The 17,094-nt window shown below is 38.4% G+C and overlaps 1 protein-coding gene across 3 annotated transcripts in view; it reads right to left on the bottom strand.

Moving 5' to 3' along the window:
* The window catches only part of YLPM1 (YLP motif containing 1), a 74,980-nt gene that overhangs the window by 52,153 nt on the left and 5,733 nt on the right, over positions 1 to 17,094 (bottom strand). For all 3 annotated transcript variants that reach the window (XM_042990131.1, XM_042990133.1, XM_042990132.1), the window contains exons 2-4: positions 12,479 to 12,715; positions 11,377 to 11,556; positions 9,617 to 10,611 (exon numbers count right to left, since the gene is read on the bottom strand). In XM_042990131.1, the coding sequence (XP_042846065.1) occupies positions 9,617 to 10,611; positions 11,377 to 11,556; positions 12,479 to 12,715 (1,412 nt within the window). The remainder of the gene's footprint in view (positions 1 to 9,616; positions 10,612 to 11,376; positions 11,557 to 12,478; positions 12,716 to 17,094) is intronic.

The raw sequence follows: 17,094 nt of genomic DNA, 5'->3' as shown, positions 1-17,094 counted from the left end.
TAGGAATTAGTAAAGCAAAAACTGGAAGGAAAGGAACTTTGAACAAAGAGAAGAGCACATATAAAGAATGGCCAGAGGGAAAGATAAAGGAAGCAAGAGGCACTAAACGACGACGTACAGATAAGGAAAAGAGAACATGGTGACATGGTTGTAAAAGGTAATTAACTCACTACTGCAAGCCTCATGCCTGCACATATAATATGCAATTTCCATGACAGGATAGGGTACTTTGCTTTCAGATTAAATTGCTGATCAACAGCCAAGGGTCATCATTTTATTTTTATTTTGGGGGTCAGAAAAAAACCAACTGAAATATACTTTCGACACTACATATAAATGGCAATTATTTATCAATACTGCACTTTCAAATTTTCAAAGTTCAAGGATGTAACAAAATGTTAGACTATCAAAACCTTTTGTATTCATAAAAGAATTTTAAAGCCTTTGGAATAAATATATTAAGAGATACTCAATTTTAAAATATGCACAAAAATTAGCCATGTTTACATTAATACAATGAAATGCTATGACCTTTTTAACATATAAAAACATTTGAAATAAAGTACAAACATAGCATATATTCACTAAATACAATCACAGAAAAACACATGTATTGCCCATTGGTTAGATGAAAAGTAAAACAAATATTTGGTGTTTAAATATTTAGAAAATTTGTATACAGTTAAGTATTTCATAAACTTTTAAAAAACAAAAACCCTAAAGCTAGGTATGAAAACATTAGAGGTATGTATAAAAATTTCACGATTTAACATAAAAAATAGACCCCAAGTGGGTATAAAAACTTAAGAGGCATGCGCAGAAATACAAATGTCTTATCACAGTATTTACATAAACATACTCAAATCAGCTGACCATGGGAATTACAAAATATTAAATTCTGGAGTCAAATTCCTGCCCTTTTAGTTTTCTTGCAAGATGATTTTTCTAAGTATTTTCTAATATGTATAACTAAAACCCTAAAGTCAAAACTCTCCCTCCAAAAAGTAATTGCTATAAATAGGAACAACCATGGCAAATGGAAGCACAGAGTAAAATTGTATTGTTTACAGTCCCTTGCTAATCCAAATAAGACAGCTACAGAATAGAAGAGGTCCACAATTATAATCCGAAAACCAATCAAAAAGTATGTATGACCAATCAGGAGCCTAGATATTACAAAGATGTCAATTCCTCCACAAAATGGTCAACAGATTCCATGCAACGCTCATCAAAATTCCAGCAGGTTTCTGAAAACTGACAAGCTGATTCTAAGCATTACATGGGAAACAGAGAGGGCCAAGAATAATCAAGACAATCTAGATCAGGGGTCAGTAGACCATGGCCCCAGGGCCAAATCCAGTTAAGAGTGATCTTTTACATTTTTAAATGTGAAAAACAAAAGGAAGAAAGAAAAATAAGTGATAGAGACCAAACATGGCCTGCAAAGCCTAAAAATACTTACCATCTGGCCATTCACAGAAAAAGTTTGCCAACCTCTGATCTAGAAACACAGAACTGGAGGACTTACACTAAGAGGTATCAAGATTTATTACAAAGCTACAGTAATTTTTTTAAAAATCTTTTAAAAGTGTTTATTTTGAGACAGAGGGAGCATGAGTGGGGGAGGGGCAGAGGGAGCCAAGGAGAGAGAATCCCAAGCAGGCTCCCTGCTGTCAGCCCAGAGCCTGATGCAGGGCTCGATCCCATGAACTGTAAGCCAAAATCAAGAGTCAGACACCTAACTGACAGCCACCCAGGCACCCCTAAAGCTACAGTAATTAAAACAGCATGACACTGGTACAATGATAGAGTCTAGAAACAAATCCATACATATGGTCATTTGACTCACGATGAAGAAGATAGCACGAAGTAGTAAGGAAAAGATGGGCTGGGGTCAACTAGATAGCCATATGAAAAATAATAAACCATGATCCTTACCTCATACCTCATTAACAAATAAATCAATTCTATATGGATTGTTGATTTAAAAATAAAAGGTAAAACGAGACAAAAGATAAAATAGGATAATATATTTATGGCCTTGGGGTAAACAAAGATTTCTTAAACAGGACACAAAAAAGTACTAACCATAAAAGAAAAACGGATCGGTAAATTGGACTGCTAAATTAAAATCAAGAATTTCTATTAATCAAAAGACACCACGGGCGGCTGGGTGTCTCAGTTGGTTAAGCGTCTGACTTCAGCTCAGGTCATGAAAGCACGGTTTGTGCATTCAAGCCCCACGTTGGGCTCTGTGCTGACAGCTCAGATTCGGATGCTGAAGCTCTGCTTCAGATTCTGTTTCTTTCTCTCTCTGCCTCTCCCCTGCGCGCTCTCTCTCTCTCTCTCTCTCAAAATTAAATAAACATTAAAAAAATTAAAAAAAAAAAGACACCAGGGGCATCTGGGTGCTCAGCTGGTTAAGCCGTTAAGCATCTGACTCTTGATTCTGACTGAAATTATGATCTCAGGGTCATGAGTTGGAGCCCTGCATTGCATTGGGCTCCTTGCTGGGTGCTGGGCATGGAGCCTGTTTAAGACTCTCTCTCCCTCTGCTCCCCCATCCACCTCGCATGTGCACACACACACGCACACTCTCTCACCAAAAAAAAAAAAAAAAAAAAAAAAAGACACCATTAACCCTTGGGGTTCCCTCTGGGTTCAGATCCTAGTTTTAGAACTGTTTTTTTTTTTTTTTAAGGTTTTGTTTGTTTGTTTTGAGAGATCACACGCACGTGTACACAAGGTGGGGGGGAAGGCAGAGAGCGAGGAAAAGACAGATAATCCCAAGCAGGCTCTGCACTGTCAGTGCAGAGCCCAGTGCTGGGCTCAAACCCACGAATCATGAAATCATGACCTGAGCCAAAATCAAGAGTCAGATGCTTAACCAACTGGGCCACCCAGGTGCCCCAAGAACTGTTTGTTTGTTTGTTTTTTAATAGTTCTATTATACTCATACCTGTCAGGGAGGCTAAACTCAACAACACAAGAAACAACAGGTGTTGGTGAGGATGCAGAGAAAGGGCAACCCTCTTACACTACTGGTGGGAATGCAAACTGGTGCAGCCACTGTGGAAAACTGTATGGTGGGTCCTGAAAAAGTTAAAAATAGAACTACTTTGCTATCCAGCAACTGCACTGCTAGGTTATTTACCCAAAGAATACAAAAATACTGATACGTATTCAAAGGGGTACATGCACCCCAATGTTTATAGCAGCATTATCAATAATAGTCAAACTATGGAGACAGCCCAAATGTCCAAAGGTCCATCAATAGATGGATAAAGAAGTTGTAGTGTGTGTGTGTGTCCATATAACAGAATATCACTCAGCTATTAAAAGAATGAAATCTTGCCATTTGCAATAAAGTGGATGGAGTTACAGAGTATCATGCTAAGCAAAATAAGTCAGCCAGAGAAAGACAAATACCATATGATTTCACTCATATGTGGAATTTAAGAAACAAAACAGACGAGCAAAAAGAAAAAAAGAAAGACAAACCAAGAAACTGACTCTTAAATACATAGAACGAGCTGATGGTTACCAGAGGGAAGGTGGGTGCGGAATGGGTTAAATAGGTGATGGGGATTAAGGAGTGCACTTGTGATGAGCACCGGGTGGTGTATGAAAGTGTTGAATCACCACATTGTACACCTGAGACTAATATTATACTGCATGTTAACTAACTAGAATTTAAATAAAAACTTTAAAAAAATAAAAAATAAACAGCTCCATCATAAGGACTGAAACTTTGTGACTTTTCTCTCATAGGCTTCCCCAAGAACAAAGAAAATTTACTCCTTAAAACACAGAATGAAACTTACATTATCTTGCAATTACTATATGGGTCTATTAGAACCTTTCATAAATCTAAGACACATTATGGGATCCTAAGTGACTTTTTCTCTGAATCTTAAAGCATTCTGCAATTTCCTTACCCTCAAAATCATTACTCATCATTACTTATCAATTATCCCCATCTATGCTAAAGAAGATTAAAATACAAAGACAATGAAGGAATGATGGACTCGCCTAAAGATGAGGCAAAAGTGAAATAGGCTGTCACCTCACCCCGCTTTGTATTGCCCAAAATATTACAGCCTACTTTTAGGCTTCACTGAGTACAATTGAGAATTAAAAATTTTTCATTTCCTGACTATAACAGCAGAGAAAAGTGAGAGAGAAAGCTGTGTCCAAATCAAAAAATAAACACAGAGACAGAAGGACTCTAAGCTCTAATAAAGATGTGACATTGATCACGTAAGTAAAATCTCCAACTGTAAGTCCTCAGATGACAGTATCCTAGATGAATATTCTCAAATTCAAGATTCGATGAATGAACAATATATTTCTAAGGACAGAAAGGAAATGTAGTACTATCATCCACTTAGTTATTAAACTGCAAGGATGTCATCACATAATATTTTGTGCCAAGAACCTGGACCATTCTGCTTTGCCAGAAGAATAAGTGACAGGATTATTTCATCTTTTATGTTTATGTTTTGTGCCAAAATTTACCTGATGCAGGGTTTTGCTCTTCTAAAATTTTTATTAAAATTTTGAATAAGCAGTTTTTCACTATCCCTTTGTTACTTCTGTACATTATTTGTAAAATTACTTTAAAATTTCAAAAGTAAAAATGGCCCACTGGATCTAGGTGATACTTTTTTTGGCATACTGAAGATAAGAAAGAAAAAGGACTGCACAATGAGAAAACAGTCAAGACAATCTAGACACAGGATGCTATCTCGTGCACATAAGGAACTCCTACAAATCAGTAAGAAAAAATCATAACCCGATAGAAAAATGGGGAAAAGATTTCAATAAGCATCTCATAAAAGAGGAAATCCAACTTAACAATAATCAAATGGAAAAAGAAGTTAACCTCATTTGTCATCAGGGAAATACAAATTAAAGCCATAGCACAATACCACTAGACATCCACCAAGATTACTGTAACTTAAAATTTTAATAATACCAAGTGTTGATGAGAATGCAAAAAACAAACAAAAAACCCCAAAAAACTGGAACACAAAAAACCTGCTGGTGAGAATATAAATGGATACAATCACTTTGGAAAACTGTTTGACAACATCTACCAAAGCAGGGCCGCACATACCCCATGATCAAGTAATTCCAATCCTTTGTATATTTCTAAACAAAATTAAATACACACACACACACACACACACACACACACAGATGCACCTAAAGGGACACATACAACACCAAAAGACACAAAGCAGCATTCTTCATAATAACCAAAAAACTTAAATGACTATCACTATGAAAACAGATAGACTGTGGTAAATTCATACAACAAAATACTGTAAAGCAATGGGAATGAACAAACTACAGCTACACAAACATGGATAAACCTCACAATAACATAATGTCGAGTGAAAGATGCTAGACTCCACCGAGTATATACAGTATGATTCCATTTATACAAACTTCAAAAATAGGCAAAACTAATCTATGGCATAAAAAATCAGTAGAGTGATTATCTTTGGGGCAAGGGAAAATCAGAAGGGGCATGAGGAGGAGTTTTCAGACACCAGTAATTTTTATTTTTTGATCTCAGTACTGTAACATGAGTGTGTTTCCTTTGTCAAAATTCACTAAGCTGCACACCCAGGATTGTGCACATCTCTGTATGTTACTCTTCAATAAATAAGTTTTACGATTGAAAAATAAAAGGTTCTAGGAAACCAACATCCACTGACCTAATAGATTCTTGGAGCAGGGCAGTCTTCTAGAAGACTTGATGAATCCAACAATACACACACATACACACAATTTCAAAATAGCTGCTCCAGATGCTCAACAATGTAGTATGATATTTACACATGATGCAGGTCTATCACTTGCCTTTTGGAAACGTTCAGGTTTTTTAAACAGCAGCCTAAATCTGGATTTTGCAAAAACTCTATCTTAACAGTGTGTTATTTAAAACTTCTCTTAAGTTTATTTATTTATGAGAGAGACAGAGACAGTGTGAGTGGGGAAGGGGCGGAGAGAGACAGAGAGACAGGGGGAGAGAGAGAGAGGGAGAGGGGGAGAGGGAGAGAGAGAGAGGGAGAGAGAGAGGGGGAGAGAGAGAGAGGGAGAGAGAGGGAGGGAGGGAGGGAGGGAGGGAGGGAGGGAGAGAGAGAGAGAGAGAGAGAGAGAGAGAGAGAGAGAGAGAGAATCCCAAGCAGGGTCCGTATTCCCAGCACAGAGCCTGATGCGGGACTCGAACCCACGAAACCGTGAGATCATGACCTGAGTCGAAACTGAGAGCCAGACACTTAACTGACTGAGCCACCCAGGCACCCCTTAATCGTGTGTTATTTCAATAGTGTGTTATTGGTAAATCAGTTATCTGTGTTCTGCATTCTTGTTTTTCTACCCAGCTGTGTTAAAAAAAACAAGGCAAAACAGAGTGGCTTACCGTATCAGTTATGTGTTTATAGCAAACTCTGGATTCAACTAGTAAGAAAAATTCACAAGTTTCCTTAATAGTGTGGATTATTTCTACCTCATTCTCTTTCACTCACCAGTTTCCACTGATATATGTTTTTTTTACTTAGTTACACAAGAGAAAAAAGAACTATGCTTGGGAAATAGTCACAAACTACACTCAATATGAGCCCAGAGAGCAAAAGCAGAAGAATAATAGAAATGGACATGACATAAGCTAGACTGGGGGAAGGTTTTAAAAACAGGGTAGATGTGAGCAGGATCCAATTCAAAAACAACAACAAAAAAAGCCATCCTTATCTAAGCTGCAGGCGAAAAAGCTGGAGCGGAACATACATCTAAAAGCAATGTAATCAATGTTTCTTAAGATTTCAGCAGGCCAGAATGTTGGCCCAAACCTAACCAGATGACATGTAAAAACCAAGTCTTAGAAAAAGAGAAAAACAAAACAAAACAAAAACTGCACAAGTTCAGGATGAGAGAGACCTGGTTTAATAACAGCTAATGTGAAAAAGACCAGGGAAGCCAAATGGGTGTTAATTAAGCTCAACATAAGCCAACGCTGTGAGAGTGAGGACAAACAAAAGCAATTTGTTTAGTTATCCATTTATGTTCTTCATAGCAAAGTTGGTAATGGGTTCTATGGCTCCCTGCGTCTGAAGCGTTTGTTCTGAAGGAGACTGACCAAAGGCCCTTCACAAGACAATGAACAACGTGGCAGGAGGAGGCTAGAACCAATGTTAGTGTGAAAAGAAAAGAAGAATCTGAGTTTATGTGACAGCAGAGAAGAGCAGGTGAGGCAGGATCGGGGAGACAAGAGCGTGGCGTTTAAATAACTGTAGGGACACACTATAGTAGGGGGACAGGGTAATTCATTATGTGTTGCACCACAAAGGCAGATCGAATCAACAGGCAGAAATGACAGCAACACATTCAGTTCACTCAATATAAATAAACTTCCCCCAAACCTGTCAACACCTTATATAGTGGTACGCCTGATCACAGTGCCAGTGTTTAATCAGAGGCCATCAACCACTTGTCACAGGAAGTAAAATGAACTTAAATGTGGATCAGAAGGCCTTGGATTCTAATTCTATCTCAACCATTTACTAGCTACGTCATCTGAGGCAATTCATTTATAACCTCTCCAAATCTCAGCTTCCTGTCTATGTTTACTTCATGAGATCACGGAGAAGAATAAATCAGGTAATAAGAAGTAATAAAAATAGGTGCAAGACCCAGGATGACAGCACCACGTGCAGCACATATACGAGTTGCTACAGAGGAGATACTGCACTAGATAGTTGCTAAGATCCTCCTAGCACTGAAATTATTAAGGTACCTTAAGGCAAGAAAAAACTTAAAATAGGTGCTAAATTTACAACAAGATTTGGTAGGCAAGACAGAAAATATTAATATGAGAGAAAAAAAGAGAGCAGGAAATCTGTTTCACAAGGTGTTAAGAATATACTTTTCTGATAGCAAATTAGTCACCAGATCTACAAGGCAATGCTTAATCCAAGAGATAAGTAAGAATACAAATTAAAAAGTTACACATTCCAACTAAATCAAGACTACAAAATGCACTTGTAATCACTGACAGTATGAATATCACTGAACCACGGCATGAAACACAGTGCTTAACTAATAGTGCTTTCACTCTGGGGACTCTCCGGACTCTGCTCCCACTGGGTGTGGACTCAGGCTCTACTTTCCCAGTTGCGTGATACTGAACAAATTACTCAAACTGCTCAGTCCCAGTCTGTAAAGGGTAAATGTTGGGTATGAACCCGCCTAGTTCACAGGCTGCTGAGAAGATTCCATGAGATAACATATGTAAAGCCTCTGGCAAGGCTTCTGGTACCCGGAGGAACTCGTGTTAATTATGTGTTGCACCAAAGTGGCAGATCTAGAACAGGTAGTAGTCACAGCAACACATTTAGGTTTAATGCAAGAAATAAACTGCCTAGAAAACTGTCAACACCTTATACGGTGGAGTTGCCTCGCCTCTAAATAGCTTTGACTTTGGATGGAGTTTTGCACCATGTTGTTTTCAGAGTTACAAATTTGGGGAACAAATGATATATTTTGTTTCCAAAGGCTGAAATTAAGTTTAAATTAAAAATGATAATGTAGATACATTGACCCTGAGGTGAAAAATTAATCAACATACTAAGTGGAAAGAGCACGTTTACAAGACAACATACTCAGTACGATCGAATTTTTCTGATGTATATGTTTTTAAATTATTGTTTCTAAATGGTGAAATTAGGGGACTTTTTAAAATATTTTTCTGTACTATCTAGATTTAGTATAAGGAATATGTATTTCTATCAATTTTCAATTGGAAAAAATACGATTGAAAATGTTTTTCTATAGGAAAATTAACATTTAGGTCAACTTGGGTAGAAGAATACACTTCTATAAACTTGAAAAAATGAATTTAACACTTTTTAAAAAGCAAAGAAGAAACTCAGAAACTACTAGTTAATTTTTCTGTGTGCTTTTCTAAATAAAAATGTGGTTCAGACAAAAGGAAAATATCTCCCAGATTAAGTGAAATATACAGGAAATAAGCTCCATGGGGGCAGGGATTTGTCTGTTCTATTATATTCACTGCCATAAGCACAGAGCAGGAATAAATATTTGCTGAGCAAATGGATAAAAGTCCTATTTACCCTTACACTAAATTTTGTTGCTTTATTTCACTAGAATATTGGCTTATTCATTTTTATCTCCAACAGCTAGCATATTATCTAACAAAGAGAAGTTACCAATTCAGTTATTTGTCAAATTAAAAAAAAAAAGATAAATAAATTTAATAAATATTACTTTTATAGCTAAAAGGTCAATAAAAAATTGATAAGCATTACTCTGAAACATGATGTTCACCCTGAATTATAATCTTTACATATAGAATAAAAGCAGTGACATCAAAGAAATGGGGCATGTTACTATTTCTAGATTTTATTATGTCACATCGAGTAAGTGAACAACACTAACATTATTAATTGTAAACCAGGAATATATATAAAAGTACAAAGAGAATATAAAAATCATATAAAAAAAGCTTTTTATACCAAGGCCTACCCAGCCTAAATCAACAAAAAAGCCAAGCCAAACCAACCAATCATCCAAACAAAGGCAGACCTACCTTGGGCCTCTTGGGCCTTCCAAGTAACTGCTTCTAGGAGGATCTGGAAGCAGTCCACCTGACCTCACTGGCATGTCCTTGACTGCAGTGATTGGCTGAGATGGAGCAGCTGAAGACTCCCCAAGTCCTTGCTCAGATGAGAACGAACTATATGGCAGAGTAGACTTGCTCAGAGGGGCTTTAGAATTCACTTGTTCTGATGGGCTAATAGCTGATTGCAGTGGAGGATGGTAGGTTGAGGGTGGGGCTGAACCAAAAGACACAGGAGTGGGAAGCAGTGCTGGTCTAGGTTTCTCTGGAACCTGTGAACTCTGAGAACTGGAGGCGGGTGGAACTGGGGCCGTTGCTAACTGAGGAGGTATCCCTTGTGGAACCCCAGGGGGAGGTAATCCTGGAGGAGGTGTGGCTAAAGACAATGGTGGGAGGGGCAGGACAGGTGGAGGTGCCGCTGAGGAGAGAGATGGTGGGGGAAGAACCGGTGGGGGCCCTGCAGAAGAGAGGGAAGGTGGGGGAAGAACCGGTGGGGGCCCTGCAGAAGAGAGGGATGGAGGCATCACAGGTGGGGGCACGGAGGTTGGTAGAGAAGGTGGCATCACAGGTGGGGGCATGCCAGGCGGTGGCACTGAAGCAGGCAGGGCAGGGGGCATCACTGGTGGTGGCAATGATGGAGGCAATACCGGAGGGGGCATTGTTGGTAGAGGTGGAGGCATCTGAGAATATGGAACAAAAGGAGGTGGCATTGACATGTTCCCCATATACTGGTTCTTCATGTTCTGAAATGAATTGACTTTCTCCTGGAGATAGGTCTGAGTCGCTTTCATATGTCCCTGCCATGTTTTCCACTGCTTCTCATACTCCTGAAGCTGATCTTTATGAGGATAAGAATGGAGCTGCTCCTCCCACAGCTGAAACTCCCGCTCCCACTCTTGGTAGAGATGTTGAAACTGTTGCTGCTGCATCTCATAATGCCGCAGCTGCACGTCTACAGACATGGTCTACGAATAAAGGGGTAACAATTATTCAAGACATTCATAGAGGAGAATTCATCAAAAGTTAAAATATTAATGAATCCAGGGCATTTGAAGTCTTAGGAAATTAAAACCCTAGAGACTTTGGGACACTAAGGATAAGCTTGTTACATCTCTTCAGTGACGATCTTTCTTCCTTTGACTCGTTTCTGTAAGTTATCACCGAGATGGAGAAACCAACTAAACACCAAAGCAAATACCTATCTCAGCAATAATTCCTTTTCAGGTTTTTAATATTACCGTGGATCATTTTAAGAACTTGAGAAATGATCCATTATTATAGACACACAGACACAAGTTTGTATCTTCAAGATACAAGAAAAACAAGTATCTTTTATGGTGTATTTCCTTAGGTTTTTATGGTGGTTGCTTTGATCTTTCTGATGGATTTTGGCTTGTCTGTCACTGTGGTGATTTGTAGGCAACCTGAAGCTACCTGGTAAGAATCTCTGGCTCTTAAGATCCTCAGCAACAGTGCTCTAACAGCCACCTGGGCTGACATGACCAGAAGACTCCACTATACCTGCCTCACCCCAAGAGCATTTCCATAAAACCATACTTCCCAAATCCCTGGTGATGTGACAGATAGCTAACTACCTGGGCCCTCCTTAGAAACATCTATTTGTCAGTATTTAACATCTTTCCTTCTTCATACTTAAATCTCTCTCAGGAATAACAACTCCTTTAAATGACTTGGGGCAACTTCCCACGTGCAGCGGAGGAAGCACTTGCCTGCATGTGCGGCGGCTGCTGTATAATCTGCTGGTACTGTTGCAGGATCTGCTGTAACTGAGTGTGCTTCTGCATTATTCCCTGATACTGGAAGCCGACTCGATGTTGTTGGTGCTGCTGCCAGTGTGCTGCCGCAGCCTGCAACTGTTTCAACCGGGCATCTTCTTCCGGGTCTTCAGACTACAGTTAAGAGAGAATATATTCTTATGTAAGTAACAAAGCAGCAACCAAACTAACAAGAAACCTGAATATTTTACAAAGTAGTATACTATAAAGTCCAGAACCCCTACAACCCTGGCTGACTGAGAAAAGCTATTTTATGTTTAGATAAAAGACCTGGCTCTATTTAGACTACGGGTTACAAATACGAATACAAAGGAGTTTATAAATTCCACAGTCTTCATTGGAATAATAATCCATCCCGCTGTCCCTAAGTAGGGCGATCATTTCCCCCAAAAAGCCAATTTACAGCTATGTCCTTTGCCCTCTAAGAGAAACCTTTTTCACGCTAGCCACTTTTCACCAATAGACGACAATGTACTCATTATGGCTCAATAAAGTTTCCACATGGCCTCTGGGAGAAAAGGTACCTTTGGATCAAAGTGAGAACTTTCCATGTGTCAGTTAATATGTTAAGTGACAAGGATTATCACATTTCATGCTTCAACAGCTCTGTAAGACAGCTACCACCCATTTTGCAGATGAGGAAATTACAGCACAGAACAGTTAACTAACTTGTGCAGGGTCACCACCAGCAAGTGGCAGTGCCTCGACTACAGCCTGGGCAGTCTGACAACAGAAGCTGAAGCTCTTAAATACTGCCCTGTGCTGCCAGTATGAAAACACCCTGGTAGCCCGTTAGTCCTTAGAGACTCTCAGTTCAGAAGAGTGTCTAATTCTTTATTCACTGAAACCATGAAAAAAATGCCTTTTCTAAACTTGATCAGGCATTCATCTGATTATTCTGTAACAGAATTCTACATGTACTTAAAAAAAAACATACATAAAAACATATATCCGTTTTGACAAAGGTATATATAAATGAATCAGGAAAAAAAGCTGAATAATTTAGTAAACACCAAGTAATTAATTTTATGGTTACCTGGGGTTCCTCAGGTGGAAGAGGAGGTGGTACCTCCTCATTAGGAGGTGGTAACGGGGGCTCCTCAGATGAAGGGGGTTCTGGTACTTGACTGGTGGCGGGTACTGTAACTTCTTCTTTTACTGGCTCGGGGGCATCCTTTGCTAGGACAGGACCTTTTTTGTGTCCTGGCAAATGTACTTTTGTCCTCTGCTGCAAACTAAGCAGGTGCTGTCGATACCAATACTGCTGCTGTTCCTACAACAGAAGCCATTTTTAAGAATTGTAATTAACAATCCTACATATCTGAAACTCGGTGTTGACAGAGACCTGCGTTGGTATCTGTGTTCACAAGTCTATATGTAAGAAAAGGCAAAGCTGGACTGAGAAAGGCACATAAGTACACGAGATCTTTCCATTCCTCCTCTAAATTTACACATTTAAGTTAAGCAAATATATTAATTCAACATACTTCTCTACTCTCTTAACACATACGCTTTTGGAAGTGAGAGCAGTCTTTTTGATAAATGCTTTCAATATTCACAGCTGCTTGTTTTTAATCTGCCATTACTTGGTGTGGATTTATCAAGGAGTCTTGTAGTTATTGAATATAACCAAGTAGTTCTGTCTCTTCTCTGCCTTCTCTCTCTCCAGTGCTCTTCTCTCTTTTAAACACCTGTTATATCCCAGTTATATACACATAAATGAGAATTTACTGTGTTTTAGAATGCTATTTATTTTAAAAGTCTCAGCTTTGTCTTCCAAATTATACTTCCAATAATTCAATTTTCTGGAAGCTTGTTTTATGCTTCCACTTTAAAAAAGTTACAACAAAAACAAGTTTAATGCAGAAATAATTAGAAAATACAACTGATCCTCATTATTCATGGCTTCCATATTTGCAAATTTGCCCATTTGCTAAAATTTATTTCTAACTCCAAAATCAATACTCAGGAATCTTTGGCTGTCATTTGTGGACATGCGTGGCAGAGCAGTGAAAAATCTGAGTTGCCTGCCTTGCACATTTCCTGCTGTGACAGAACAAGGCCATGCTCTGCCTTTTTGTTTGGCTCTCATACTGTAAATAAGTGTTCTTTTCATGGTCTATTGAGGACCACATTTTTCAGATTTCTGTGCTTTTTGTTGGTGATTTTGCTGTTTAAAGTGGCCCCAAGTATAGTGTGGTGTGCTGTCTAGTGTTCCTAAGTGCAAGAAAGCTGTGACTGATGTGTTTAATACAGAAAATCTGTTGTAGATACTAACTTCATTCACACCCATGTGTTATAGTGCTATTGGCTGTGAGTTCAATGTTAATCAACAATATACATTAAATAAGGTGTCATTAAACAGGAACACATATAAAACAAGGTTATGTATTAACTGGTTGGTGAACATGAGACCAAAAGCTCATAGGAACCTAACCCTGTATTTCCCCTGGGAGCAGTGGTTTAGTATTCATTAATTCAATGTTCCTGGTCACTTTTTTGCCAGTGTTCCTGGCAACACAAATAAGGAGAATCAACTGTACAAATAATCAGTAACTGATGAATTAAAATCAATAAAAAATCTCACCACGCAGACATAACTACAGGATCTTCATTTTCCCAGTATTCATTATATAACTCCCTATGGTTACAAGGTTGCATAAGGAAAAAAGTTGTCATAACACTAAAATATTCACTAATGTAATACCCTTTATACTTCCATAATTAACAACAGCATGTATTTCTACTATAATTATAAAGGTGCAGGATTTTACAAAAGTGATGTTGGAGAACTTTGGAACTCATTACTGATAGTAGAGGATCTAGCCTAAGTCCTGTCAATTACAACCAAAACATTTTTTAGAATAAGAACTGCAAAAGAGAAGGACATGAATATTAAAGGTTGAAAACAGCTCCTGGGAAAATTGATAAACCCCTACATTATTTTCAACATATCCAAAACCAAAATACAAGATAATATATAATACTGCCATACGACTTTGTCACAAAAATTATAGTACAGAAACCAAATCAACACCAGTCTTTGTTCATTCTAAGACTCAGCTATTCCTAGGGTGCCTGGGTGGCTCAGTCATTTGGGTGTCTGACTCTTGATTTCAGTTCGTGAGATTGAGCCCTGCATCAGGCTCTGCACTGAGAGTGGAGCCTGCTTGGGATTCTCTCTCTCCCTTTCTCTGCCCCTCCCCTGCTCACACTTTCTCTCTCCCTCTCTCTCAAAATAAATAAACAATTAAAAAAAAAAAAAAGACTCAGCTATTTCTTATGATTTTGGGCTTTGTTTTTTAAGATTGTGTTCCAAGTCAAATTTTTTACTTTTTACCATAAACTTTTGGTTCCTGTGTTAAATGGATTCATTTTCCTTAGATTCAGGGGAATTCATCATCTTTGGATAACCAGGATTTCCTACATTGTTAATATTTTATTGTACATCCTCTTTAATTTCCCACATGCAAACAAGATGTATAAAATATATACATAATATATACTCTTTTCTCACTAAACATAATGTTATCTGTTTTTTCACTCACAGAATAGAATTTTCTTGGGAGAGAGTTGTCTCATGTTTTTCTTATATCCTATCTGGTGCTTACACATACTGCTGGAGCACAGGAGAATGTCAATAAATGGTTATTGATCAAATGAAGACTTCCCTTCTAGGCCACTCCTTTCTATGACCTGAACCTTGCTTCAAACCATTGGGAAGAATAAATTCCATCTCACTAACTACATCTTGCAGTCTGGGTCATGATTGGGCCTTTCTGTTTTTAATTACCATGCACATAATCATCAGCTCCAGGGATATAATTACTCTTCCTATTAAACATAAAAACAAAACAAAAAAACAGGACACTGACCATGCAGGTGACAATAATGTACCATTAAAACATTTTCAACTTTCTTCCACTATTCGATGAAAACAGCAACAGTCTTATCTTTCAGCTTAAAAATATAAATAAACTCAGTCTCTTTCAAGCAGAAGTTAAAAGTTTCCTTTAGTTTTTAGTTGCTTTGAAAGCATCGCTAAAAGATACAAAGACGCAAACCACCTTACATAAACTAGAAGCCAACAGCTACAGACTGTACAAGATCTAGATTCCAAATCAATTTATACCCATCTTATTATCAATGTTTCCTAGACCTAGTCTAGGGTGAAGAACCTTGTTGGAGGGGCACCTTGGTGGTTCAGTCACTTAAGCATCTGACTCTTGATTTTGGCTCTGGTTATGATCTCAGTTTGCAAGATCAAGCCCCACTCTGGGCTCTGTGCTGTCAGTATGGAGCCTGCTTGGGATTCTCTCTCTCTCTCTCTCTCTCTCTCTCTCTCTCTCTCTCTCTCTCTCTCTCACTGCCCCTACCCCACTCACGGTCTCTCTCAATATAAATAAACCTAAAAAAAAAAAAAAAAAAAAAAAAAAGAACCTTGTTGGACCTTGAGTAGTTGTTGATGTACTGATAGCATGCATTGTAGGTCAATTTCAATTTCTACTTCATATGAACACAATAAGCAGAAGCCAGATCTAATTCAATCTTAGGACTAGGCTTTGGCACATTTTTAAAGCTCTACAAATGAGCATCATTCAGACATGTCCTCAGTGACTCCAAAAGAAGGGTGTTTTTAGCTCTATTGTAGAAAGGAATAAAACCTGTCTGGCCTTCCTAATGAAGCCAGAGCCAAACTAGTGGTCAGTTCTTCTGATTGTTCCATCGTATCAGACAACTCCATCTCACATGGGATGTTAGTTCATAGGTAGAGGAAAATCATTGCACATGTCACATTCAAGAAGAGACTGAACGAAGACAATTAAAAAGGATGTAAGAACTATTTGTCACAAATATCATTACCAAAAAAGATGCTAATTTATTCAACACTTACTGACCACTTGCTGGTACAGTAATGAACTATGTGCTAAATGATTTTCCAAGCAGGGAAGTATAAAGCAAGAGAGTGTGTGAGGTGGGGAGGGGAAGGAGAGACACAGAGAGGGAGAGAGAAAGGGGGAGAGAAAGAGAGAGAGAGAGATGTTTTAGAGATTAATTTTAGAAGGTTGCCTTTCCTATCCAGGTTATTATAAATGCCTATAACACTAAAAGTCCTATGTCTTACATCCTAAAGCAAGGGGTGGGGAGAAATCTGGTAAAATAATGAATTGGTTTTCCGTCTTTTAGATTTATTTAAAGTGTTTATTTTCAGTATTCTTGAAGTGCACATTCTACTCCAGGAATCTTAGTCCCATCTAAAAAAATTAAAAATTAAAAAATAATGCTCCTTTACTTCACCTCTTCCTCGAGCTCCTGCCCTCATTCTCTCTCTCTCTCTCTCCTTCAGTCAAACTTCTTGAAAGAGTTGTCTATACTCACCATCCCCATTTCCTCACCTTCCATCACTCCTCAAATCAATGCAATATGGCTTCAGTCACTATGAAACTGCTCCTGCCAAGGTCAACAATAATCTACATGTCAGTAAATGCAAAAGATAACTCACAGTCTTTATCTTGCTTGACCTCTCAGTGGTAGTGACACAGCTGACCACTCCTTCCTCCTAGAAACAGTCTTCTTTGCACTTCCGTGGGACTGCACTGTCCTGACTTTCCATCTATCCACTTGGTCTTTCTTCTGTTGGTTCCCCTAGAT

This window comes from Panthera tigris, chromosome B3, assembly GCF_018350195.1.
Source record: "Panthera tigris isolate Pti1 chromosome B3, P.tigris_Pti1_mat1.1, whole genome shotgun sequence".
NCBI classification, from domain to species: Eukaryota; Metazoa; Chordata; class Mammalia; order Carnivora; family Felidae; genus Panthera; species Panthera tigris.
This window is presented reverse-complemented; position numbering and strand designations above follow the sequence as displayed.